This window comes from Hypomesus transpacificus, chromosome 11 (genome assembly GCF_021917145.1).
Source record: "Hypomesus transpacificus isolate Combined female chromosome 11, fHypTra1, whole genome shotgun sequence".
In the NCBI taxonomy this organism is placed as follows: domain Eukaryota; kingdom Metazoa; phylum Chordata; class Actinopteri; order Osmeriformes; family Osmeridae; genus Hypomesus; species Hypomesus transpacificus.
This window is the reverse complement of record NC_061070.1, coordinates 11,553,815-11,580,311: the sequence shown is the minus strand read 5'-3', so window position 1 is coordinate 11,580,311 and position 26,497 is coordinate 11,553,815. Positions and strand designations below refer to the sequence as shown.

At 42.5% G+C, this 26,497-nt stretch overlaps 2 protein-coding genes across 3 annotated transcripts; both read right to left on the bottom strand.

Moving 5' to 3' along the window:
• Positions 1-389: 389 nt before the first annotated feature.
• Positions 390-6,816, bottom strand: LOC124473686 (max-interacting protein 1-like). Its single transcript, XM_047029319.1, has 6 exons — positions 6,449-6,816; positions 5,138-5,240; positions 4,993-5,022; positions 3,500-3,614; positions 2,552-2,723; positions 390-2,422 (listed from the first exon to the last, which is right to left on the bottom strand). Exons 1-6 carry the CDS (start codon positions 6,672-6,674, stop codon positions 2,259-2,261), a joined length of 810 nt encoding a protein of 269 aa, XP_046885275.1. The 5' UTR covers positions 6,675-6,816; the 3' UTR covers positions 390-2,258.
• A 2,898-nt stretch (positions 6,817-9,714) lies between these two features.
• On the bottom strand, positions 9,715-25,761 carry add3b (adducin 3 (gamma) b). Of its 2 annotated transcripts, none has more exons than XM_047029619.1 (15): positions 25,508-25,761; positions 19,424-19,718; positions 18,090-18,234; positions 17,076-17,227; positions 16,444-16,524; positions 15,789-15,938; positions 15,375-15,518; positions 15,073-15,171; positions 14,206-14,379; positions 12,915-13,175; positions 12,491-12,607; positions 12,032-12,121; positions 11,781-11,904; positions 11,438-11,533; positions 9,715-11,317 (listed from the first exon to the last, which is right to left on the bottom strand). In XM_047029619.1, the coding sequence occupies exons 2-15, from the start codon at positions 19,622-19,624 to the stop codon at positions 11,082-11,084; spliced, it is 2,070 nt and encodes a 689-aa protein (XP_046885575.1). In that variant the 5' UTR covers positions 19,625-19,718; positions 25,508-25,761; the 3' UTR covers positions 9,715-11,081. The 2 variants fall into 2 exon arrangements, with proteins under 2 accessions (XP_046885575.1, XP_046885574.1); XM_047029618.1 differs by lacking the exon at positions 25,508-25,761 and adding an exon at positions 20,678-21,293.
• Positions 25,762-26,497: the final 736 nt, after the last annotated feature.

Here is a 26,497-nt window from a genome sequence, read left to right as displayed (position 1 = left end):
TGTATTGTGTCTTCTATCAGAAGGGTCTTGTTAATCTTGTGAATGTAGCTCAATTGAGTTTGTGAGTAATTCCTAAAGAGTATAGCTTTTTAATCCACTTCTAGATTTCTGTAATGCAAAACTTGGTGGTTTATAGTTCAATAAAATTACTTTTCAGAAAGGGCTCTACATTACATACATGGGGGATTAGAACCTGTGACGTTTTGATCTGCATTCAAGCACTCATTATAGAGCTAATGCCCATCCCTACTGTTACAGTAAAGAAGTAAATTAAATCTGTCAGTCCTTCAGTATCAGCTATTGTGTTGAAATAATCCTCTCTTTACGACCTGGTAATGAGAGCTCAGCCCTAACACATTGAATGAAGCAGCAGAGCCTGGAAGAGATGTTCAAAGGTTTATTGATCAAGTTTCCAGGAACCATAACACAACATAAGCGGGAGACCAGACACATGTTTTGCAAAAGTCACCTTTGATGTCTGATTTTGGACAAAGAAAACATTCTGATATTGCTCAGAATTACTTCCTTGATACAAGTCTTTTTCATAGTGCATTTTACAGTTTTCCAAACGTTGGATAAAGACTTGAAACTAAGAAATGTGTGCAAGAGTCAACTTAGTCATGTTAAGACACATTGGTGGTAATGATCTATTTAGGACTTGTACCAGGAAAATATGGGCATGGATGTACACTGAAATGTCTCATTTGGTTTCTTGGAATAGAGTGGGCTAGCAGTGCAATATCTGTGTATAATTTGTGAACAATTCGATTTCAAATATTTAACATACTTGCTCCAAATAAATTACAGACTAAGGGTTTTAACTTTGGAATGCCCCTCTGCTATAATTTGAAACAAAAGTACTACTACACACAGGCATAGTTACAACCATGTAAATAAACTGCAATTCTGTTTGGAGTGTTATGCTGTTCGTGCCACAAACAAATTTGCGGACTCTGGCCTTTTAAACAGGTCAACCCAAAGCACATGACAACAGAACTAAAGGTTACATTCAAAACACATGCACATCAGTAATTCTGTTCCAATCAATACAATCATCTTTTAACAACTGAGATTTTCATCAATAAAGCCATTGTACTGACATACAAAACTAGAAAATTTAATTTGGTGCTGGACGGACAAAACGGTGTGCCAAAAAGAGTGAACCAAATTGGTAATTTGAGTTATTGCTTGAAACGTGTGCTTGGTCAAGTGTAGGATAGCTTATATATTATCGTCTGAATGTTAATCTGTTTCAAAATGAGAAGAAGGTGTGATACATTCAGAGCATTTCCTGTTGCCAAGCTTCAGTGGGGATATCTTAGTAACACTCAGTGAGGTTTTATAATCAAAACAATTGAAACATAACTAAGAACTCATTAAACATCCAACTAATTTCTTTTTTCAATAAATTCATTCAAGTGGGCCAAGACATACAGCACAATAAAATATAGCAAAAATAAATATTAAATATTTAAATTAATTACAACCATAGGTGGTCTGAGCTGTTGGGGTAAGACAGTATTCCAGTCGATAAAAGGTTTATGCTTGGCTGGGAAGTTCTAGGCTTGGTGTGGAACCTAAAGGGAGTTCCTATCAAGAAAAAACAAACATCTAGAATGCTGACATATAAGCCATAGACGGTGGCTTGGCGATTGACGAGAGATGTCTCTTTCCTATGTCTCAGTGAGAATAGTTTGTTCGGGACATCCAAAGGAAGGGACACTTTTATGCACCTTTAATTTCAATGTTGCTTTTGTCATTGGTGAGCTTGGCTGGTTTTCTGTTAGTCTTTGCGCTGGTTCTACAAGAATAAGGATAGAGTGTAAGGTGTGTAGCCCCCATTAGGGTTGTGTGACCTTTAGTGGCTGTTGATCCTATAGTGGAGGGTTAGCAAAGGATCAGTTTGGACTGCCTGTATCAGGCTGGTAATCATATGGAAAATGCTAGTCTTGGACTGCAGGCAAAGTTGAACTTGAACTGGATCTTAGAATAGGAAGGCCAGTTTTAAACTGCAGGTGACATTGAAACGTTCAGGAAAAATGGGGCTGCACATCCGCTTCTTAGCAGGGGACCAGTTGAACTTAAGGCTGGATGAAGGGTAGTTCATATTTTACCCTGCAGGAGGAGATATGGGAGAGGCTGATTCTTCAGAGTCGACCAGGCTCTGCAGCAAGAGTGCACCGTAGAGTTATAGGCTGGGTCTTGGGAGGAGAAAGCCATGTTGGATTGTAGTTGAAGTGGGGGTTCAGGCTGGTAATTTAGGTGGAGAAGGCCAGTTTTAGACTGCAGGTGGAGTATCCCTCATCGCTGGCCAGGCTCTGCCTGCTGCTGTGGTCATCCAAGTCACTGCAGCCGCTGGTGCTAACACTATCCATCTCTCCATGGGAGAACTCAGTACTTTCCACGTCCACTTCAATCTCCTCTGCTCAACAAAAAAAGCCCAAGTAACACATGTTAATATGCTTGTTGTTTGGCTGGTTTTTATAAATAAAGGTTTCCCTCATGTTTGAGTGATATTGTCGCCACTGGCTGAGAAGCTATGGGGGCTCACCTCTGTCTGAGTCAGAGTGATCGGAGCGCAGAGGCGAGCCCACGCTGTCCATGCGGACCCTCTCCCTATCTCCGGGGCTCTGCAGGTGAGCTAGCTGCCTCTGCAGGTGCCTCTGCTCTCGCTCCAGGGTCTCAAGCTGGTGCTGACTCCTACGATCCATCTCCTCTAGCTTCTGCAGAGGGGAGAGATGGGGGGGGGGGGGAGAGAGAGGGGAAACGGAGAGAAAGACTAGTTTTGCGTGAACCTAGTGAACTGTACCTAATGTCCATGCATTGCACTACATTCCACACATCCAACACTGCTGGACAAACACTGCTGGACAAACACTGAAGTGGGCTTTAAGCTTTAATAATCATATGTGAATCCCTCTGCATCAGTCCAGGCTATAAATACCAACAGACCCAAACAGCAGTAGTGGCTAAGTAATTCCTAACATTTTTGTACACCAGCCAATTGTAGAGCAGGATTACAGTTGGTAGGAAAACCAGGGCAACAGCTGTGTAGGGAGGGCCAAGCTCACAGGCCACATCTCCGTTTTCTCACTGGCATATTTTCATTTGAAAATCACTATTATATAAATGATATACATACATATTGATTAAGAGTATATTGCATTTGACATGGGGTTGACCAAACAAAAGAGATGAATTGACTATAGAAATAATGCAAACAAATCATTGGCACTGGCAACCAACAAATAGTATATTCCCTTTGACAGTAATGCTAATTGAGTTCTCCGCTTAACAAATCTACAGGAGGGCAGGAGGAGGGGTGGAGTGACGGCTCTGCAGGGTTGAGTGGATCACATTGTGTTTGTGTGCTCGCTCAGGCAGGTCATGGGAGTTTCGAGTTGTTCCTATCCATGGGGGCTTCCATTAAACCATTCACTAGATCTCATGACAGCCTTGTTCCCATGACACCATGCACGGTTGGTGTTGACTACTCTACCTTGATGTGTGCTTTGGCCTTGTTCAGCAGCCCCAGGGTTGTGTGCCGGCTGCAGTCGGGCCCCAGGGGGATGAGGGACTTCAATCTCTCCAGGCACAGACGGAGGTGAGCTCGTCTGCAATGCAGAAGGCAGAATAGAGAGGATGTACGGTTGATGAGTTAAAACAATCGAACAAAAGCTTCCACTGGATATGGTGCTACAGTTCTAACAGGCAAACATTTATGATGAACAACATGCTCAATTTAGCTTTGGAATGCAGCAGCCAAATTAGGAAATCCCTGGATAGGTCTAACTACCTGGCTTTTGGATTTATTAATTAGTTTATAGGTTGGCTTTGCATCATTTTTGATTCAGAGATGATGAATGAGGTCATTTTAGTTTTACAGTGTGCCTAGTTATTAACAGTGTGTCTAATTTGTTTTGTATACTGCTTAATTGCATGCTTTGCATGCCGAGAAAGACCACAAGTACAACCTCCACTACTCCTTATGGATTCGGTTTGGTCCAGTCTCAGAGCTGCATCGGTCAACCAGGCATTAACTCAGATGCCAGAGTATGTGATTGGGCAAAATGCCTCATAAGAAGCCCTTTGCTTTCAAATAATAAGTAGGTCATGTTGTGATGTCATCTCCCTCTTTATGACCACCATTTTGTAAAGCAAAGATGGTCCCGTTCAAATACGCTTTCACTCACCATGGGCCTAAGCTGTGAAGGTGTGTGTAGTATGCAGAGTGTGAATTATACAATGACAATCGGGGGGGTTACAGGTAAGAACGATATGTATCGACCCTCCCAACCTGTTGTTTTGAGCTCTTTTGGGGGGGTCTAAATAAGGGGGATAAAACCCTTCCCAATCCCCCCGTAATTCAAACCCTGGTAGTACGACTCTCACACCAACTGCCTGCTCTATGCAGATTACTGTCACTATATTTTGGATTTTCTTTAAAAAAAAATGGTCATCAGTGAGAGGCTTTTTTGTGCACGTGAAAATTCTCCTGGAAAGAGTTGTGCTGTCTGGAGAAAGCAGGTACTAGTTCGCAGACTAGGAACACCCTGTCCTGGACTTCAATACCTCGGATTTGACTTGCAAAGTGGTTCTATTCAGTGGAGCTAAGACGAGCATCATAGTGAAGACTTGCATATGGGTGATAACCTCTGTACAAACATACTTTGACTCAAAAGGTGTTTTGTTTTGAGGTGTAGCTATGATGACATGACATATGAGGCCATATCACATGTTATAGTGGCTGAGCTGATACTTATTAAGGTACCATGGATATGCAAAAAGCGTGCAAACTGGAGAGTATAGAGGATATCAACTATAAACTCTCTTTCAAAAAATAGCTAGCTCTTGAGATTGTCCCTGACTATCCCGTCTACTAAGTCTCTTTGCCACACCAGGAATTCACAACTTCTTTCATGTAATATTTGCATTGTCAACTGCATGCATTAAACTACATGAATAACCAGAAAACTCGATCTCTTTACTTACCTATTCTTTTCCAACTCATTGTGTGCTGACCTGAACACAAGAAGAAGGACATTTTAGACCATACAGCTGAACAGAGCATTCAGCCATTACATTTCAAGTTGACCCTGTGTATGGATTTAAAAAAAAAGGATCATCATAGGCCTACCTGTTGTGAAGATTGTCAATTTTTTTATTCTTTAATTTGCGTTGTCTCTGGTGGTGTGTGGTCTCAGTTGTGGGGAATGTTGACGCATATCCATGTTCACATTCTGAAAATGAAATGGAGTAATCAATTATTATTTCAACTAATTTACCAAATGAACTTACATTACCAGATAGGCAAACACTTTTTAGTTTTATTCACATCTGTGTATTTAAGTATGGCCAGTAACATTTGGCCAGTGACATAATAATGACAATAATGCACAACTATTCATGACCCCTTTCCTGCTCATTATAGTTTACAATAATTAATAAATGGTTGTCCTGAATAATCATGTATGCCATTCCCATGAATCGTATATCCTTTTTCTTCGACTAGCTCATCTCCAAAACTACAAGTCCCAGGTATCATCCGAGTCCGACCCAGTAACATGCAACGTCGATGTTGAACTTGTTTGCGGTTGGCCAACTACAAGGACTCTAGACCAGAGCATGATTCTAGTCCAATCAAAACGGTCAGATTTGCTCCATGTGGAAACCATGTGAGCCCCAAGACCAAGGAAGCGCAAGTGCAACTAAAATGAAAGTATGAATGAGAAATGTTACTTAAATCTATTTGATCAGCTACTCACATTGAATCTGTATGCAAGATTCATAATTGTAAGCATTGTCTTCGCCTACACAGACTCTAAAGGCTAATTATATATTTTCCTATGCAAGACACCAACATTCTCAGTCATACATTGAAGGGGAAAACAAATATATTAACTATTGACTCATTGTCACAAAATATGGTTTAAACTTATTGCAATCAAATACAAGACATGTTGACCATTAACATTTTTTATTTATAAACACAAAATTAGGTCAAGGGAAATGTCTTTCAGTGCCGGGTGGAGGTTCAGTCTTCCTGAACATAATAGACCATATAATACAAGGTTGAATTGATATGTTCCTCAAACATTTGTAAAAAAAAAAATGTTTCTCATACAAAGGGCCCATGTTTTTGACAAATTCCGTGCATAATTAGTCAGGGGGCTGTTTTTGTCATGCGTATTTTGCTGTAGGGGCCATGCACAATCATAAAAACAAGTAGCTATGCGGTATGCTACTTTCATGCATTTTGTATTCATATGCAGTGGACAAGATTATGTTTTTATCGCTTTGGCAGAAGGGGTTGGAATAGTTCTATCCGACATTGTAGTCAGTTATTGTTTTACTGTCAGACATTTCCTTTGCGCGTCTTTTGTCGCCTTCGCAGCTATTGTTGTCTGCTTGCCGAGTCTATGTCTGAACGCAGGCATAATATACTTACTTCCATTGTTCTTTTCGTTATTCTCAATGTAGTTTGCTGCATCCAACAGCACTTGCACGTTTTTCATAAAAGTGTCGATTTGGTCCATTGCGGAACATTTGGATAGGACGTCGTTGAAAGAATATCCCGACATCTCGCCAAAATCCTGTTGGTCCATAGATGTATCAGACTCCAACAGGACTTCTTCGGTTTTCAACTCGTTTTGCTGTCTCATGAATTTGACCATTTTCCTTTTGGGTCTTTGGCAATTCAGCTTGACTGAATTTGTTCCCTTGTCTGTGCACGGGGCAAGTGAGCGCTGATGACTGAAATGAACTGAGCTGAGGTGGATGGAATTGCAGTCCTTGGCCTGAGCCACTTGCCCTACTTGGTCGCTAATCCCTCCCACTAACGCATGCACATTGTATTTATTGTCAACGGTCTATGCTATAATAAAGCCTCATTACCATTATTCTGCACGAAGCAAAATATTTATCTCACAACTACCTCATCTCGTCACATTCAGGTCGGTGTTAGCTTATCATATATATTACTTCTTGCACTAACAGAATAAGTATATGATCGTGAGGTGAAATCATAGTAAATGAATAGTTCACGCAATTGTTCATTCTTGATTTTGCATTTTATAAACAACGCTCATAATAAGCATGAAATATCAAGGTTTATATTGCAGTAGGCCTACACATGAATAAATAAACATAATGTTTGACAGTACTTGACAGTATTTCTCTTGCAGATCAAGAGTTTAATCTGCTCACCAAGGGCAGGACAACTATATCTCTCAGAAAGGACCACTTTCTAACTTTTACACAAAGGCGTGACAAAGTGCACGGTCAGGCCTCAATCACTTTAATGTATCAGGATGTGAAACAGTGCAGTTTTAGAATGATTGTTCCTGCAGGGATTTCCCTATAGGATTTCCTTTTTAGAAAACACATCAGACACCGTGTCCTAATGCAATGCATCCATGACTGAACTGAAAAGCAACCTGAGATTATTTGCCTACATAAAGACCTATTGTTTTCTCCACAATGCCATCTTGGAGATCCAGATACTTTAGCACCCCCTGTTGCTACTTTTGGCTTGTTTTAGAACAAATGGCATAAACATATTTTTAGTTGAAAAACCCTGAAAACTGAAAATAGTTTGACATCATGAGATTTTATTGGTAAATATACATCAATGGACTGTTTCAACCATTAACATTAAAGATCAGTTCAAACACTTAGACAACATATATTGCCCCTGAGTAAAAGTCATCGTTAAATTGCCATATTTCACCATTTAAATCTATAGCAGTGAAGCTGTAGAGACGCTAACCTTGAAATTGAATTCATTTCTAGTTGGACGGTCCATTACTATTGTGCTTTTGACTGATTAAGAAGTCATTTTTCCCCTGGCAGAGAAGGAGGGAGGAGGACAGAGGGTAGAGGGACTGCCTTTAGGGGAGCAGCCATGCGTGTGAGGCTGTGTTGTCCCTCGGAGACAATGGGTGCAGATGGCTGCCCTGCTGCAGATGTGGCCAGGGCTGTAACGGACGCCTGTGAGAGAGAACAGCCTCCCATGGAGTCTATTTCAGCTGCTTGGCAAGGGGCTGACACGCACGCACACACACACACACACACACACACTCCAACACACAAACTCACATATATAGAAACAGACGCATAAAAAGAGACAAAGTGACGTCACATAAGGATAAAACAGACACGTACAATGAGAAATCCGACAGGAGATTGACGGTCACTTGCGAGAACATAGATGGGCAACGTTAAACACACAGTGTCCCACCATCTAGGCTCATGGACAGACAGTTAGCTGTTTGCCTGGATACTGACAGCATGGAGAGCTGACCCAATGGAGGATGGTGTAGAATGTGACCCCAACTGGAGTAATCTGAAAAGCCTGCGGATTACACAAATGGCTCGGCTGTCACCGGGGAAGCAAAGTCACACGGTTGTGAGTATTTGTGTGTGAAACCATGTGGCAACAGCCCCCACTGGTCACACTCAGCAGGGAGTCCATGGCATGATGTGTGCCTAACAGCACATTTGTGTCTTTTAGAGCGAGGCAAACTACGTACAATGGATATGGATGGAGGCATTTTTCCAAAACAGCTTCCATTTTGAATAGACATTCAAAGTCTGCCTGACTGAAAAACTAAATAAAATCAGCTGTTCTGCTGCAAATAGCCTGTGAGAAAATCTGTTTTATGTGCCACAACACATTGTTTACTGCTGTTTGACTTGTATTTGTTATTGTCTAATACCTCCATAACTGTCTCCAAAAAGTCTTAAACACAGGATTGCACAATTATGTGGTTAATGTTATTTTGATATGATACTCTCACAATTTAACATACTATTATTCATAACTATGTAATATGGTGTTATATAAGAGGCAATCTAGCTCTCTGTGCGGAACAATTGTGCTTGTGCTTCCCATTGTGTGCACACAATGACTGAACTTTGCCCTGGGGTCAGAGCAGACGGACCCTCCAGTTAGGCAGTGTGTCACCTGCTCCTTAAGCAACCCCCCCAGCCCCTCCACTACTAACACTGTCATTAACACTGACAAGTGATGGAAGAGTTCAGCGCTAAGCTCAAACATGCACACACACACAGTGTGGAATGTTCTGGAAACCATTCGGTTTCTTACTTCACACAGTTCAACTGGGAAATGAAAGCATAAAGTTCATAAAGGCCTGAGTTTGGAGCTGTGCAGCCTTTATAACCACTGATGAGACCAAGAGGTGGAAGGGTGGGCTCGTGTCTGTCTCAGTTTCCGTGCTCGTCCTGTTCTGAGTTGGGGGATGGAGGTATGGCTCCTGTCGCTGCCCTGACACGAACACCTGTTGGACACCAAATCCCCTCTTTGTCTCAGACCCTCTCTGTGGGTTACCATGGCAACGCCTATTCACACCATAGCCCGAGACTGATTACAGGGTCTCCCAGAAACAATTATCAGGAAGGTACATTGTTTTGTTTTTTGTCGGGGCCTCTATTTTTTTATTGATCGGCATGTAAACTGATGTTTCAAAGAAGGCATTGACATGTAAGTCTCTGCTGCCCTAAGACCCCAGACCATTAGGATACCCTGGGTAGTTTTGACACAGTCAGGCAGCTGCATATACAAAGCATTTCAAACCCCTCAATATATGAATTCAATATTTCACTCCTCCAAAGGTGATATAAAATCCATTATCACAGTAAATTAATAATTGTCTGTGTGAATCCAGCATGCTGAAATAAGAGACAATAACACAATCAGGTTAACACACATTTTCATTGTTACATTTGATGTAATGTACTGCAGCTTCATGGAGAATTTAGTCAACATAATGGAGCATCTATGCAAAACACAATCCTATATTACAAAAGCTCAAAGTTAATACATAAGCAATTCAATACAAATAATGAGTCAACAAAATTATATTAGTAACAGAAATTGTGGCAGTGAACATGACATGTAATATGTATTGTTGGTATGATTGAATTTGAACTGAAAAGCAGAACTAAATCCTAGTGCGTTATTGATTAAAGTCATGTCTATTACAGTGCACAATTGTGTTCTACTCCAACTGATAGTTCAGCATTGTGGTAAAAAAAACACACAACCTTCTATTTACACAAGCACACGTTTCACCCTTTGGGTCAAAGCAAGCATTCACATATTGATTGGGATGTGGGCATTTGATCCTTGGTTTATAGCCTGCATTCTCTAGTTTTACACACATTGTCATTACACACAAAATCAGGGAATGGCTTTTCATATCCTAAGGCAATCAATGAATTGGACACCTGACCTACGTTCCGACTTGACTCTCAGTAGACCTCTGACATTCACAGCTCATTTGTAGCACTTTCCGTAGCCCTAAATAATATCCATCAGCTTTCATTTTGCTTTCCGTCATGTGACCACTCGAATCAGTGAAACACATGAAATGGCTCATTGGTTTACAAAACGTCTTAGTGTCTGCTCACAATCACAGCAAAGCATAAGCATCTACCACGAAGACAGCATCACTTATTGCGAGACATGCTTAACAACTGCCTTATTTGAGCATTGCTATGAGTTATATGGTCAATATAACAGTCGCTAGGAACACATGTTCTGTATATGTTTCATATCAAACAACACTACTGTGAACTATATCTTAGCCATGTAAAAAACTGTAATATATTGTTATACAAACCATACTGATTAAGGCTTGACTTCTTATATTTTCACCAGCTCCAAGCACCAGACTATAAAACTCAACAGTTCCCAAATGCCACTTACATGTCTGTTACAGGTCCTATCAACATACATTCAATACTGAGCTCACAATAAAATGTCTAAATTCTAAAATGGTAGTTCCAAGAGTAGTTAATTCAAACTAAGTATAATAGTTTTTTTTTCTTGATTGGTAACTATCACTCACAGCTCAGTTACAACCTGTTGCCTAACTGACATACGGTATGTTCTTCTTATGTCATGAGCAAAGCCCTCAAAAGAAATTATTGACAAGAACAGGCTACTAGTTAGTGAACTTTGCAAATTCATGTCAATTCAAAAGCTGCACCACTCGATAACCCAATCATCTCATGCCAAAGAAATGCGTTTCATCTAAGCAAATCGTCACTGTCTTCAATTAGGCTTCTGCTTTCTCTTTCTTCTTCTCCTTCTTGCTCATTTTCAGGAAGGAGGGAGTACGGAACTTCTTCTTCTTCTTGGGGGACTTGCTCTGGCTCTCAGGGGTCTGTGGATCCTTCTCTATGGTTGTTATGGAGATCTCCACAGTATCTGTGGTGCTAACACTCAGCTTGGATACACTCATGCTTAGGTTCTCCATCTCATCCAGATGGTCTTTCCCATTGGAAATGATATCTGTACACAGGAAGAAACCAAGTGAGTTCAGGAGGGTCAGGAGGTCGGGAGGCGGTTTACAAAAAAATACTTGTCTTTGTTCAGTTTCTGGAGAACTATAACATAGGCTCTAGCCGCTACCTTGTTTGACAGGAGTCATAAGTGGAGAGAGGGACAGGGATATGGTGGAGCCGTCAAACGTGGTCATCTCATCCCCATCTGTCACATCTTCACCATCTGCAGGGAAGAATCCAGAAAAGCAGATATCTCATTGTAGGTCCAGTAACAAACATCACCTCACACAGACACTGCATTGTGCAAGTGCAACCAAAACATCGATATCAACTAAAGGTCGGAACCAAAGTGAAACTCTGGTTGACATGGACATGACATGACCCCACTAAATTTTTAGCAACGACTGTGAGAGAAGGTATCATTCTGACAGGCAGTGGAGATGTTCGGATGGTGGGTGGGAGAATCCTACCATCCTGGCCTTGTTGCCTGCTCTCCACAGTGTGCTTATACTCCTCAAGCTCCTTCTGAGTCAGCCCGCTGAAGGGGTTGGGAGGCAGGGAGCGTGTCTGCTCCTCGTCCTCGATGATGAAAGCCTGAAGGGGAGTGAGGACATCGTGACATCTTCAGCCTGCTCCATGGGTCGACAGACCAGAAGAACGCATGCAGTACAGACTCTCTGCGTGTCTGTTAATCCTGTGCACACATTAGTGTCACACTTACTGGTCCGGGTTTGGTGTCCACAACAATGCCTGCTAGAAGCTGGGACTTAGGACCTGCGGTCATCTGGTCACACCTGTTTTGTTGCCTGATCTAAATATAAAACACATTTGATTTACAAATCATTTACAGATCATTTATCATTTGTATGGCTGCTAGTCCCTAGACAATTGCATCTCTGTGGTCGTACTAGAGGAAGTTCAACGAGTCACAATATATTGAGTGACTGTAGGAACCTCCTCTTTGTCAATGCAGTGTCTTTATAATGGATTGATCCTTTGTGCTGTCCAGCTGTCATTCCAGAAAGACCCTTGTTGATACTATTATTAGATCAATATCAATTTGCTTGGGGACAGAGTTTAATAGTGCCTCCCACACACAGAAGAGAGCAAATCTTGCTTTAAATCAATAAAAGGTCCAAAGTAAATATAGGTAACAAGTCAAGTAAAGAGTCAAACTAACCCGGTTCCTCTTTTCGAGGACGTCTGTGGGATTTGTGTTGAGTGGAACAAACTGGTTTGGGTCTTCGATTCGTATTGGGGTGCCACTGCTATTGCCTGATTCTTCGGATATCATCCACTAATAAGAGAGAGTGCAACACACACAGAGCAGAAAGCATAAATACAGTTCTGAAACTTGCCATTAGCGATCCTGAACATTGAGGAGCTTCCACAAGAGGGCAGGCTAACCCACAAGTTTAAAGTGCAGCGCTTGTGCTGTATGCAGAGATTTGGACTAGTCTGGCCCTAGCCTGTAAACAAAGCCAAATTTAAGAAAAAGCATAACAGAGGTGAGGCTTGAAAGGAGACATTTTTCCGTTAGCATTTTCTTTTTCTTTTTTGAACATTTGCTGGCTCAACACATCCTCAAGAGAAAAGTGTTTCACCGTCGTTTTGGTCCTGGGGCTGCATTCTCCGTTGGGTGAGCGTTCGGCCACATTGACCTTCAGGTAGCTGTTGGGAGAGTTGAGCCAGCGGGTCCTCTCCCTCTGCTGCTTCTGGGCCATGAACTTGAAGGGGCTTCGGAGGCCCGTGTCCCCCTCCTCCACGGGCAGCGCCGACACCGTGGCAGGGATCTCCACGTCGTTCTTCGTCCGAGGCTTCTCCCTCACGATGGGATTGCGGTAGGCATAGCCAGTCCGGTAGCCCTATCGTATCCAAAGACAACACAACCGCTTGAGCCAACCTTCCCGAACATCCTTAAAATAATATTCTATCAGTTGTAAAATACTAGTTATTAGACGGACAAATACTTTGAGCTTGTGTGTTTTAGCTGATGTCTCGGCCACCCACAGTTCTGACTGCAGCAAAGACAGACATTCTTTAAAGTTCCGGAAAACTTCACTATACACAAACATTACTTTAGTGATGAGGAGGTGTCTGCTTTCAAAGAGAATAGATAACATGGGCCAACACATGACAGCTGGCAGGGCAACTGATGTTAGGAATACATCAAAGAAAGAGGATGGAACAACCACTTTGACTTTGTTAAAAAGGGGGCAAACAATGTGTGCTGAGTTTTCCAGTCAATCGACTACAAATGATCGTGTGGTCTATGCTCTTAACTCCCCACCATCTGGAAGCTATGACTGAGCAGGCGTGCAAGAATCATGGGGAGTGGGAGGAAACAGAGAGAGTGGGTGGAGAGGGAGAAAGAGAGAGAGGGTGGGGAGGGGGGCAAGACTGCGAAGCAAAACAACACAGTCGCAGCCTCCGGCATTTGGCCGATGGCGGTTATTAGGTGAGTAAAAAGACAGATCACACATGTGGTACCATCCTCTGTGAGCAGAATATGATGTCTGACCCTAGCCATTAGCACGGTCAGATACTGTGTTTCAGGGGTAAGAGACTCCACATCAGACACACAGTAATCTCTAGAGAGGCTAAACAGACCCAGAAAGACACCCAACGGCCCCATTATCCCCACGCTAAGATTAGAGCCTCCCAAACAAAGTCCATGACTCAGTACACAAGGGAATTTGACGCAACTGAGATTTTGTTTTGAGTCCAGTTACTTTTCCATCAGTTCAAACAAGTACATGTATAGTAAGCCGGAAAAACCCATAAGACTGACAACAGTTTGTTCTGGAACTGGATACAGATACTTCCCCAGGAAGTGCCTGGGACAGGAAACGCAGGGCATCATGGGTGAGGTCAGCAGCTGGAGAGTTCACTCACCAGGTTGTCCAGCATCCTCATGAGGGATTCAAACTCCGCCTCCCCCACTTTCCACTTGACCTCACTGTCCACAACCACTCCGACTGCAGCCACACCCTGGGTCAGGGACTTGAACTTGTCCCGGTCCAGAAGCAACAGGTTGTCCGCTCCTCCGGAACATCTCAGAGCGCTGACCTACGGATTTTGACACCATGCCTCGTTACCTTGGAGCTTTATAACGTTGACTGTGCAAGAAAAAACACATCTACACACCACCCCCAATAACTGTATGCATCCTGGGGAATTACTATCGTGGTTGTCTGAGTAAGCTCAGAGCATTCCAGATTGAGCACATCATAAATCGAATGGAAAAACCAACACAGGACCAACCAGACACCAGGGATGATAAGCGAACACAGAGCGATGTAGGAGTGCTTCAAGAAAAGAGACATGAACAGTCGAACGCCACCTGGCTCTTTTAGAGACCAGTGGTCTTAATCACACATCCACTGTTTGATTCAGCTGTGTTTAAACAGATGTTAATGTTTCACTCGTTTTTTCCCGGTGCAGGCAACGCAGGAACATTATTAAACTGGAAAGTGTCCAAAACCAAGTTTTAAAATATTCCAACACCAGGGAACAATTTTTTACTGTTGTGAAGAGGCTCAACAGGCATACCCCGAATGATTTATCCATGTAATTAATTTATTAAGTGTGCTTGGACCACACAAGCAAAGTGCAGCAAAATAAACACCCACAAATCTTGTACTGCAGCCCAACTTTGTCCACCTATTGTGTTGAACGTAAGAAACTACAGAAAGGCATTAGCAGTGAGCTATAGCTCCAATAACTGAAGGAAACAATGCCAGTCATAAATCAAAGGCTCACCTGGATCTCACATGCCTGCTGGGCATGGTAAATGTAGTGGAACGCCTCCTCTATGGTCTCCCCAAGAGCCACCAGCCCATGGTTCCTAAGGACAAGCACCTGAAAAAGAATGAAATGGTAAATACTTTAATTACACGAGTAATAAAAAAACATACATAGTATGATTTATTGTTAATGTCAGGAAAGCACTGTAAAAACTTGAATGAAATGAATCGTGTATATGATGCAAGACTTGCTGTTCTATTGCGGCACAACAATGAGACGGTTGTTTTTATTTGGGAAGGCCCTTCATTTGACGTTACCTTGGCAGTGGGGCCCAGAGCTTTCTGGAACTCCACCTTCTCCTCTTGATCATCTAGGCAGCCATGGTAACTGAAGTAGGCAATGTCGCCCAGAAGCAGAGCCTCTTGGGAAATGGGCAGGATGCCACATTTCATGGAAGACACCTGTTAACTCAAGAAACAAGCAACAGTGACTACTACACGTCTACAGCTAACTACAAGCACATTTTGTGCCATGTGTGCCTCTATAAAATGCCCCGTTCGTTTAATGAGGAAACATCAAAGTAAACTGTAAAGTGCAACAAACAATGTGTATCTACATTCAAAATTATAGGGAGATTTCTTTCTGTTTCACCACCACTATGTGTGCACATATCACATTGTTCATTTTTTCCCACACAACAGCTCGCCATTCCGGTCCTATGGTAAACTCACAGCAGCGGAGGCGGGGGTGTGAATGTGGATGATGCACCTGACATCAGGCCTCATGGAGTAGATGGCAGCGTGGGGACTAAACCCCAGCGGGTCTATGCCCAGGAAGGAGGAGCCCTGGTCCATCACATCACCAATCATATTCACTTTCACCTGGAACGATATGAACCAAGGGGTTACTATGGCAACACAGAAAGCGTGGGTGTAAATCACTCGTCCAAACTCACTAGGCCCATCACTATATTGTGATGGTGATTATATAAACACAGAGGTATTTGTAACACATTTTGAATGTAAAAGATTACAGTGGAACACTGTAATTATCACCTGAATATCTGCATAGTAATTACATATTCGGAACAAGATAACAATTATGCAGTCTACACAATACTGTGATACTTAACTTACATATGACCTACAATACAATGTTTACGGCTCATCTCTTAACATAGCCTTGAGCTGTCTATATGGCCATTTATTGATTATGTTGTTCAAATCAATAGGCTAACCATAACGTCCTCAAACATTGTCCGCATTTTGCACGTCTGACTGGAGATAGAAATGCACTGTATGCGTTATCAAAGCCATTGGGCAAGGGAACAAAGCTTTTTCTTTTCCATGTCTGGCATCTCACAACACAAACCAGTCATGTGCTTACCAGATTGCCAGCTGTGACTTCAGTAAAAGATAGTCCTTGTGGGCTGATAAGAACATGGCCCTGTTCTTTACTTACACGAACCTGTAAGAATAAGACAAACTTACACAGCTGCTACGTGACAAAACAGATCAGGGCTATATGAATTTATAAATATAGAAATACATCGCTGGCAGCAGCATTATGCCAGCTGCAACAATGTATCCTTTTTCCACCATCAGCTTTTCTGTACGTCGGACAGAACTTATCTGTGGCCTCCTACTTAGTAGTTTATGTGGCTATGAAACAGAGGGCTCTGGTACATGTGGATGTAATTGTTGTACTGGGCCTGATAAAACACAGACTTTTTCTTGACAACCGAAACACCTTTAAGAACTATGCACTTCCACTCCTTGTTTTTCTGCGGCACTTTCTACACGCACCACTTGGAAATCTAAATGGATATCTAAATGTGTTCCTTTGGCAGAAGCTCTCATCCGAAGCCGAATACAGATGGGGATTTGAACCTGCGCCCGCTGAACTATACCCATCACCATATTTGTATGGTGCTTTGGATTAGAGTGTCTGTGAAAGTGTCATTTACAGACACTTTTATATTAAAGTGTTAATGTAACCTCAGCTGGGCTGATACTCACAGTAATGTAGGAGCTGGTGAAATGGGCCCAGCTGAAGAGGTCTACCAGCCTGTAGAGACTAGCCAGCTTACAGCGATTCTGCTTTTCCCCTTTGGCAAAGGATGGAGTCTCGACCCCGTGTAAATCATTAACTGGGGTGACCATCCCAAGGCCTGTGAAGAAAAACAGGATTCCTGAGCATCATGTGTGACATTTACATGTTACTGACCATGTAAATGCAAGATATAGATTCATTTCATTTTACTGCAGCCTGCATCAGCAACACGGAGATTGTGATTACTTGGTGGAATTCCACATCTCTTTAAACGGTTCTCTCTACAGCTTTGTTCAAATCTTCTCGAACTACCACAAGCTGAAATGTTGGCCGTAGAGAAACTGCTGCATATCAAATCAGTCCACCCCAGGACCCAGCATCCAGTTGGGTCGTAAATGCGGTTGTTTCGAGAACTTCTAACGAGGGCCTGCAGCGTATTTTTAGACCGTATACTGTATAAGGCCATTTCAACTGAACCCCAGTCTTTTTACAGCCACTTTAACTGTTTCCCCCCCCCTGCTAAAAGCCAGCTCTGCCTCCATCACTTCAAAAACGATGAGGCCACGGGCATGTTTACATTTCCAAACAGTAACAGTCTGAACCTTCCTAAAAACGGAGCCTTGTAGCCCCGGGCTGTTCAGTGACCTCTACAGAGACAGGCAGGGCAACATCATTGACGCACTGGGCATCTGTAATTCATTATGTGGACCAGTCTGTCGATGACTTGTTCGAAACATTCAGAAAGAGGAATGCTGTCAACAACTTACTGCATTTCAAGCCATTTCAGGATATTCAATGTAGCATGTGTTTACGAATAAAAAGTTCGACAAGTCTGACAATGAGGATCTTCAGGATGCATTAAGATGACAACTTAATACATAGACGGATGGACGGATGGACGCATACTTAACCCCAGACAAAGACGCACATTCACAAGGCAAGAGGCGCAGACTAGGGCACGGACAGACACACATACTTACTTTGGGGGGAGGTGAAGGAGGCAGTTCCTCCCATGGTGCTGGCCATGATGAGATCAGCTATCTGCCTCAAAGCCAGAAGCCCTGTAGGGGTGTTGCCTTTTGTCATCTGATCCTGGATCAGGCCTTCTAGTTCGTCCTTGAACACCTGAGAACCAATCAGTAAGGGGTTAATATTCTCCTCTGAAATCTGTTATAGGACTGTTTTAATCCTGTGGAATCCCAGATGGAGGAGGAAGGAGTGGGATACTGTGGGTTTCTAATACATGGTCCACAACCCTCCACTGTGGACAGGGCCGCAGCCGGCTGAGAGGGAAAGGTGAGGCCGTAAAAATAGCCAATGTAGGTCAGAACCTAACCTTGACCCAGTTCCAGTTCCTTCTTTTTCCACTTTTTCACCTTTTCACATTCTGACATGTGCACAGTGTGCTGCCGGTCCTAAATGAGTTCCTCGCTGATACAAGTTTACACAAATCACACAAGGGACTTCTTAAGAGCTCTTTGTGTGGATGTGAATTGGCAGTGACCAGGGGAGTCGCCTTCCCATTAAGCCAGCCTATTAATTTATGCCCATCAAGTGGCCATGAATCACTGGCATCCTTTGCCTCCAAAAACCCCTGCTATTCTCCTATGTGCAGCTCTGGTGGAGCTGCCAGCATTCTGCTCCACTCAGCACCGTTCCCATGGTGATGTGTTAAGTTCCACTTGTTAGCGTCTCTTACGCAATCTCAGACGAGAGCGTGGGCTCATCTTATTTTCAACAGCTCCACAGGCATGCGTTGCGATTGAATATGTACTGCCTAAACTGTCTCACTATCTATGCTTCTTGTTGTAAGAAGTATGTGTGATGTACTGGTCTTGGTAATATGCAGTATTGGAGTAATAGTTTGGATACATTATGTAGACAATTTGAAGTACAATAAACTGTCCACTGTTGAAGCAAAGCACTGTTGTGTCTACTAAATGAATACAAATTCAATGTAGGATAACAAATGACAATGCACAATATGTATCCCAAAACACCAATCCTTTTTGATTCATTATTTCCGTGCTACAGTGATAACTGCTAACTATAAGAGAAAATGTGTGATGTGAACAAGAAAAAGTTAAATCAATTTAGACTTAATGTTTAAAAACACAGCAGGGATGCTTCACAGTGCTTGTTGACAATAGCAAAGTCCTCTTTGCATAGAATGCAAAACATACTTTAAGATACCTACAACTGTCAACAGTGTTTTTCAACAACCGATCGGTTACGGCAATATTGAACGGTTGATTTCAATCTGTGACAGTGTGGTCATGACTGTGTTTGTTGGAGTTCAGACGGGACTACATACAGGGCTCTGGAGAATCTGGGTCACCCTCTTCTTCTGCTCCATCATGTTGAAGTCCTGCCTCAGGTCAGGTGACATGTTACGGCTGCGCTGGTACTCTGGGTCGTTCTCATCCACCCGGTCGAAGTAGCGCTCCTTGGAGTCGATGCTTGACAGGGACAGGGTCATGGACCCTGCTGTCTGTCTGATATCCACCAGACTCATCCTGCCTATGGGTCTCCTCACCACGCCCTCTCTCTATAGGTCTCTCTCTGGTCCTCACCTTCCACGGACAGTCAAAGGAACCTGGCCTAGCAATCTGCGGGGAAGGGAGGAGAGGATTTGACTAAAGGTTACTTCAACATGTGTCCACAGGGTTCAACAGGATACACAAGTCATGGTTTTATTTTTTTACTCACACACATTTGTTTTACAGTCTATGAGGTTTTCCTTTGTGCTATGCCATCTTAACCACGATCTCTAAAGAGAAACAAACAAGACTGTGTTCCGATAGGACAGAACAACAGAGACCTGGTGGTTGGGGGAGGGGAGGTCATTTACCTATGTGTACTGGCATGCCAACTCCTTTAGAGTGTATCAACAGAACACCACAGTGGGCCTTTCTTTTGCAGCAGCATGTAAATCAAGCTGTTTGAGAGGGCAGTTTGCACCTCTGGTGTTAAAGTGGCACCTATGGGGGGTCGTGGGGCATCATGCAGAGGTCTAACCAGTGCTGTGCTTCATGTCTTCTCTGGACTAAATTAACAACCATTTTACTGCAAAAGGTCACAGTATTCAGAATGTAATTCATGGGGTTGGAGAATTAAAAGTAACCCAAGTAAATGAACAATAGTTTCACGGCTGAATGTAAGTCTGTTATTTTGTGGGCTAGGCTTTGGTACATCAAGGCACTCAACCCAGTTACATAACCACTTTACACGATCGGCAATAGGATGTGCAGACATTCAAATCAAAAGTGTGCACAGTATTTTTCAAAAGATCGGCTACGCAACATCAATTATTTGTATACTATTTTTGGACCGTTTGAGTTAATGAATGAACCGGATTCTGGACACAAATAGGCATATAATGTTTCCTGCCATGTTTCATTGTCTACCGATAGAATAATCACGGCTAAAACTCAATAGTTTTGATAGCCTAACCTGTGCGATGCAGTTCAGAAACTAAAATCGCTTTAAAGTCTTAAGACAGTCTTGCTTGAGTTCCTACATTTACTGAAACATCAAAGACAAACGTTTTTTCAGACTTTTTTCTTACCTACGAATACGAGCCCACGAGTCCTTGTTGAAGTCCACCAAATTCCTGGCGAAATTAGTTTTGATAGCACAGGTTCCCATATATTCTGTAATCCTGTAGAAAACCTTTCGTGTTTGCATCCGAGCATCCACTGTTAGCGATAGTGTGTAGGTTATGTCCATGCACTACGAAAGTGCAACCGCGTGTTGTGTGTGGGTGTGTTTGTGTGGGAAAAAAGAGACCATGCTTGTATCCACCCCCCGTCTTCGCGGGTCAAAAATGTGAAAGCACTCCTCCCACCATGTCTTACTGACCGAAGCTTGTCTCGACTTCTACACCACTTTTTCGTGTTTTCCACAGCCACTTTACTGTAAGTTTACCGATGCTCTGAGTTGGCATTAACTCCAGACAGCACGACAATGATGCATTATGCATTACTCAGGGACAAGTACCAAACTAAGGCCTGAAAATCTGAGCTTGTGTGAGAGAGTAGGTTGGAAAAGAACATTACTGCGATGAGCTTTGCGATATCTAGAACCCATGCTCTCCTAACCTCTAAAAGACGTTAACATCAAACTTTGAGCCTCAAAAGTGTTTAACACTCCACCCAGTAAGTAGGCTATGGTCGAACAGTGAATCCCGACAGCTTTCCAACAACATAGGATGTTTTCGAAGAGGGAGCAATGCAACGCAGATGTCCTTCCACCAATGGCACAAAAGGAACTCCAGGTGTGCATCTTGAAACATGGGCTCCTTTCTGGCCACCCTCGTGGTCCAACTGGTCTGAAGACACTAGATAAGTGGAGCAATATGCAAATTGTTGTCAGGGCAGTCAGAGAAAGGAAACTGCCATAATATGTACCATTGACTATTACTACTCTCCACTTCCATTCACAATAATGCACACATTAGTTACTCTGATTCTCAGTTTCCTAACCACTGAAAATATTGAACCTTGAGAACTTGTTGGGGGACTCCCATCCTCTTTAACAACTTGTAAACATTTATCCTCTAAATAATTAAATTTCTTAGCTGTAAACACGAGATACAATTTAAGACCACACAAAGGCTTGGACCATTAAAACAAACCTCCCAACATTATTGTAACGTCTGCTGCCAACTTTAGGGGCAGTTCTCAACATTTATGTGTCATGTGACGTGAACACACACAGGGCATGTGTCACCCCAACACAAACACACACACATACACACACTTGGAAAGAAATGGATTGGGTCACTGACTGACACAACAATTCCAGGAAACAGAGTGGAGTCTTTGAGTCGAAGCAGATATGGAGGCACATGGGTTTATGTAATGAAAGACAGAACCTTTTCATTCCAGAACGGTCTGACCCTCCAGCTCCCCACGGCCACCCTGCAACCCGGCCTGCAACCTTGCCTGTCATGGCAGAGTTCCCATAGAAACCACACACAAACACACTTGAGCACAGGATAAGGCAAAGCCATACTATGTGCTTCAGCACACACATAGCATCCACGAGTGTACCCCCACACTCAAAGTGACTATTTAGACTTTCTAAGGGGGCAGCCCATCCCGGAAACATTGACCAGATGTCTCTTGTTATTATTAAGGATTTGTGCTAGGGCTGTTACTATGCTTCAGAAAGAGCTCTTTTAGAAATTATATTGTGTCAAATCTGATTCATGAGCACATCCTTTGATTCATTTGAGACATTTTAGTTTTTATTATTGCAGACTTGATCACAATATTACAGACATTATATACAAAAGGCTTTGAATGAAGTAGATGCGTACCAGCATGATAGCACATACGTAGATAAGAGCACAGAAAGAGCACTGACTCTACTCAGACCTGAACTCCTTGGCAGAAGGAATCATGTAAAAATATTTATAGTAAAAGAGGAGTTTAGGAAGGAGGAACAAGGCCCACTACTCTGCCAAAAGATTGGCTCGCCCTTGTGAGATGCCCTCTACAAAAGTTGACATACACACACATCAAAGATGTTAGACATTTTCATGTAAACAGCATTTGAATAACTTGTTCACTTCAGTAAATACAATTTGTTGAATGTGTCTTGTCCCCCAGGTTTTTGGCTTGCCTTTTTGAATGTCCTGATGTGAGAATGTAATCTTGTGTATTTACAGCTCAGGAAGCAATACTGAAACAGCTTGGCATGAACTCAATTAGATTGGAACTTTATAGCCTTGGGATGAAGGGAAGTCAAAGCCTACATTTTAAAGCAACCATTACAACAAGTGTGAAGATCCAGACAAAAATGTATTAATATATTTTCAATGTGTTGCTGTCATGAGCTCTGAAATAACATGCAAATCAATCCTCAAACTTATAGTTGACATTTTGTTTGTAAGGGTCACTAATACTAATTACCACCCAAATCTTTAATGGAACACACCACTTGTGATTATTACAATGTTTTGCATTCATGTTTATTAAAGAGGATTTTAAAAACATCCCAGATTGTGTGTGCAAACATCCCAGATTGTGTGTGTGCTTATGGGGAAACTAGCATGGTGGATACATCATCTTATTAGAGGAAGTCAAGAGGAAGTCATGTCCTGAATGATTTTCTCTGCCATCAGGTCACAAGGTCCCCCTCATCAGCCAATCAGAGTCAAAATGAATATCTGATGATGTCCTTGTGTTTGTTCCATGACTATTTGTAGTTTGGAAAGACCCCTGGAAGACCCCTCTGTCCTTTGAGAGTACATAACACACCTCTTTCTTCCACCCATGTCTCCATTTCTGGTTATTATTCTTCAGCCTTTGAGATGTGAAACACAATGACCCTTTACTCCAACTCTGGTTAATTGATACCAAGTGTTGAGAACCCACAGACACCACAGTCCTCTGGGAAAGCTCAACCCATATGTTGTTAATTTGTTCTTTCAATACAGTAAAATATCCCACCACAACCGTTAAGAGTTTGGGGCAGCGGATACCTTATTACATTTCACAGAGTCAGTTCTGTGGAAGTAAAACATCCCTCGAAAAAGGATCTTTTGAGAACACCATCTTATCCAACAATATTCAACAACAACTTAAATTCTTCACAATTCTATGAAAATAATACACCTAACCCTTGACATCATTGAGACGGCTAATACTTCTTCCATGCAGCTCTTACCATTGAAGGAGTTACCTGAAACCAATACTTCTTGCTGTTTTGCACATAATTAAATGGGATTAAACCTCCATAATCCTGATTAGATTGATGCCTCACTGTAAATGATAGTTTCAGTGTTCTCATATCTTGGACGTTTAGATAATTTCCCCAGAGAGCCTTATGCAATAACCAGGGCAGAGTCAAAGGCCTGGGAATGGTCCATTTCAGAAACCCTATTTAAGGATATTGAACACAGCATGGTTTAATTAAGTAATTCTACTATGGAGGTGGCTATTGTTCCACTTGCAGAACTTCAAATTATAAAATAAATACAAGAGGAACAAACTAAACTTTAATTATTTTGTTCCAAATGGTGCACTAGTACCCTTCATCAACCAGTACTGTAGGCAACAACTTAATTGGGGACAAAATATTAAACACATTTTCTAACGCTTACATCCACAGTGCACCAATTATAAAATAAATAAATAAATACAGCAGTATTGTAAAAAAAACAAAAAAAAAACATCATACTTCTCTGCCCACAGCCCAACAACTATGAAGCTATAAAAATGCTATGAAGCTACAATCAACCCAGGACCTGAAGCAATTTACAGTCCTTTCACCCTAGGACATAGCTGTTATTGGGACTGACATCGATGGACCAAACAGTCAGCACACTCCCCACACACTAGCAGGGCTCTGGACAGGAGGACTGGCTAGCCTTTGTTGATCTAAATGGAGGAAGTGACCGTGGCTGAGGCTCCCCTGCTTGTCTTTGGATGGCCTCCATGTTGAGATGGGTGGGGCTGAGTTGAACTCGGCCTAAGGTACAGTAAGGGGTCTGGCAGAGTTAGGACTCCTGGTGGGTTATCGAACTGTGTGAACACAGATCATGATGAGACACCAGCGCAATGGAGACAAGGCACTCTGACAGACTACTGTGCATGGACAAACAGCCAACTTGTGTTATCAAACTTGAGATGGCCTTGGAAAATACAGTCGTCTTTATACTTAGTTGAAAGGGTAACAACTTTTTCTACTTAAAAAAGGCTAGGAAAATACATTGGGTTTATACAAACGTTACCAATATGCCAGTGTGTACCATCCAATGTGCAATTTCAGATAGAGCAACACATTCTATTCCCACTCCCACCTTTGAATGAATTGGCAACACACAATAACAAGGGTAAAATACTGTGGGTCATGACCTACTTTCAATTTGATGGTTGCCTTAAACACACTTAGTGGGACACTCGTCTTGTGAAATCTCATAGTGTTCCAATCCCACATCTAAAGTCAACACATGCTAGCCCAGTGTTGTAATGTTACTGGAGGAAGAGACATTAATTGAAAGCAGCTGTTGGTAGACCAGCAGCTGGAACTAATGTGAATCTGTGACGTCAGAGAGTGGCCAGCCAGACTACAAAAATACATTTTAACAAGAAGACAATCTGGACTTTCTGGATATACAGTGGCATTAGGAACATGGCCAATGTTACAGTGGTCACATTAGACATACACCTAAAAATCATTTATAGAAATATATAAATCATATATAAGCCATGCACCTAGAATAGCTCTCAGAAATTGCTGGGTGAAATCAATAACATATTTGAAAAGTAACATTTAGGAAATGTCTGAAAAAGTATCCCACTCGCATTTGCTCATAACCTCTTTCAACGACTTAAATCCTTGGATAATGACAACAGTAAACATAGATATCTTGTTTTATCTTGCTTACCGTTCTAACAAGCAGGACCACCCGGGCATTTGTGGATCAGAACCTGAAGAAACTCAAAGCTGGTCCACCTCTTTGGGAGGGAATTCTTCACCTTAGAGGTCAAACTCCCACGGTTCTGCCAGTTGTCAGTCAGATCCCTGTTTACATGATCACACTGGGAAGGGTTGTCTCGCTCCAGCCAGGATGGAAGAATCTCATTTCGGACTCCATCAGTTCCTTCAGTGACATGTGCTGCCTTTTCTCACAGTCTGCCCGACATAATCGAGACAATTTGTCAGGGGAGGTTGGGGAGAACAGTCGGGTGCCTGAAACTATATTATTCTAATTTGGGAGGAGCAACAGTGGCATCAATCTTCCACTGCATATCCCTTCTAGTATGGATGACAGGTAAAAACAGTTGAACTTTTGTAGTCTCCCCCCCCCCCCCCCAGGTTGTTCTTTGAGTTTGTGTTTGGTTCTAAGAGAAATGGCAACTCACTATTCAGGCAGTGCTTCAGGGAATACTGGCAGCTGTGTCAATATGCCTCCGTCTGTTATCAGTTTAAGCTGCAACCCACATCCATCCCCTCCCACCATTTCCATAGGATACCTATTCTCTCTCCTAGTCTCTGAGAGCAGGCCCGCGTTCGAGATTCTGCCGCTCGGAGGACATTATACAAGGAGAGCATGCTTGCCTGCTCTCACCTCCTCCCACGCGCTCTGAGAGGATGAGTAAGAGCACCCTGCTCTCCCTCTTCAGGACTCTGCATGAATACATCAGTCATCTGCTGGAGAGCCATCGCCACGGGGAGGAGGACACAGCCGCGGCTCCAACATGGAGCCCCTATATTATGCAGCGCACCGTGGTCCAAACTAGCGTCACCAGATGCTTCGCATAGTACAGGAAAGCAACAGAGAGACTAACTAAACAGAAAGAGCGAGTGAGAGAATTAGAGAGAGAAGAGAGAGAGAGAGAGAGAGAGAGAGAAAGAGAGAGAGAGAGAGAGAGAG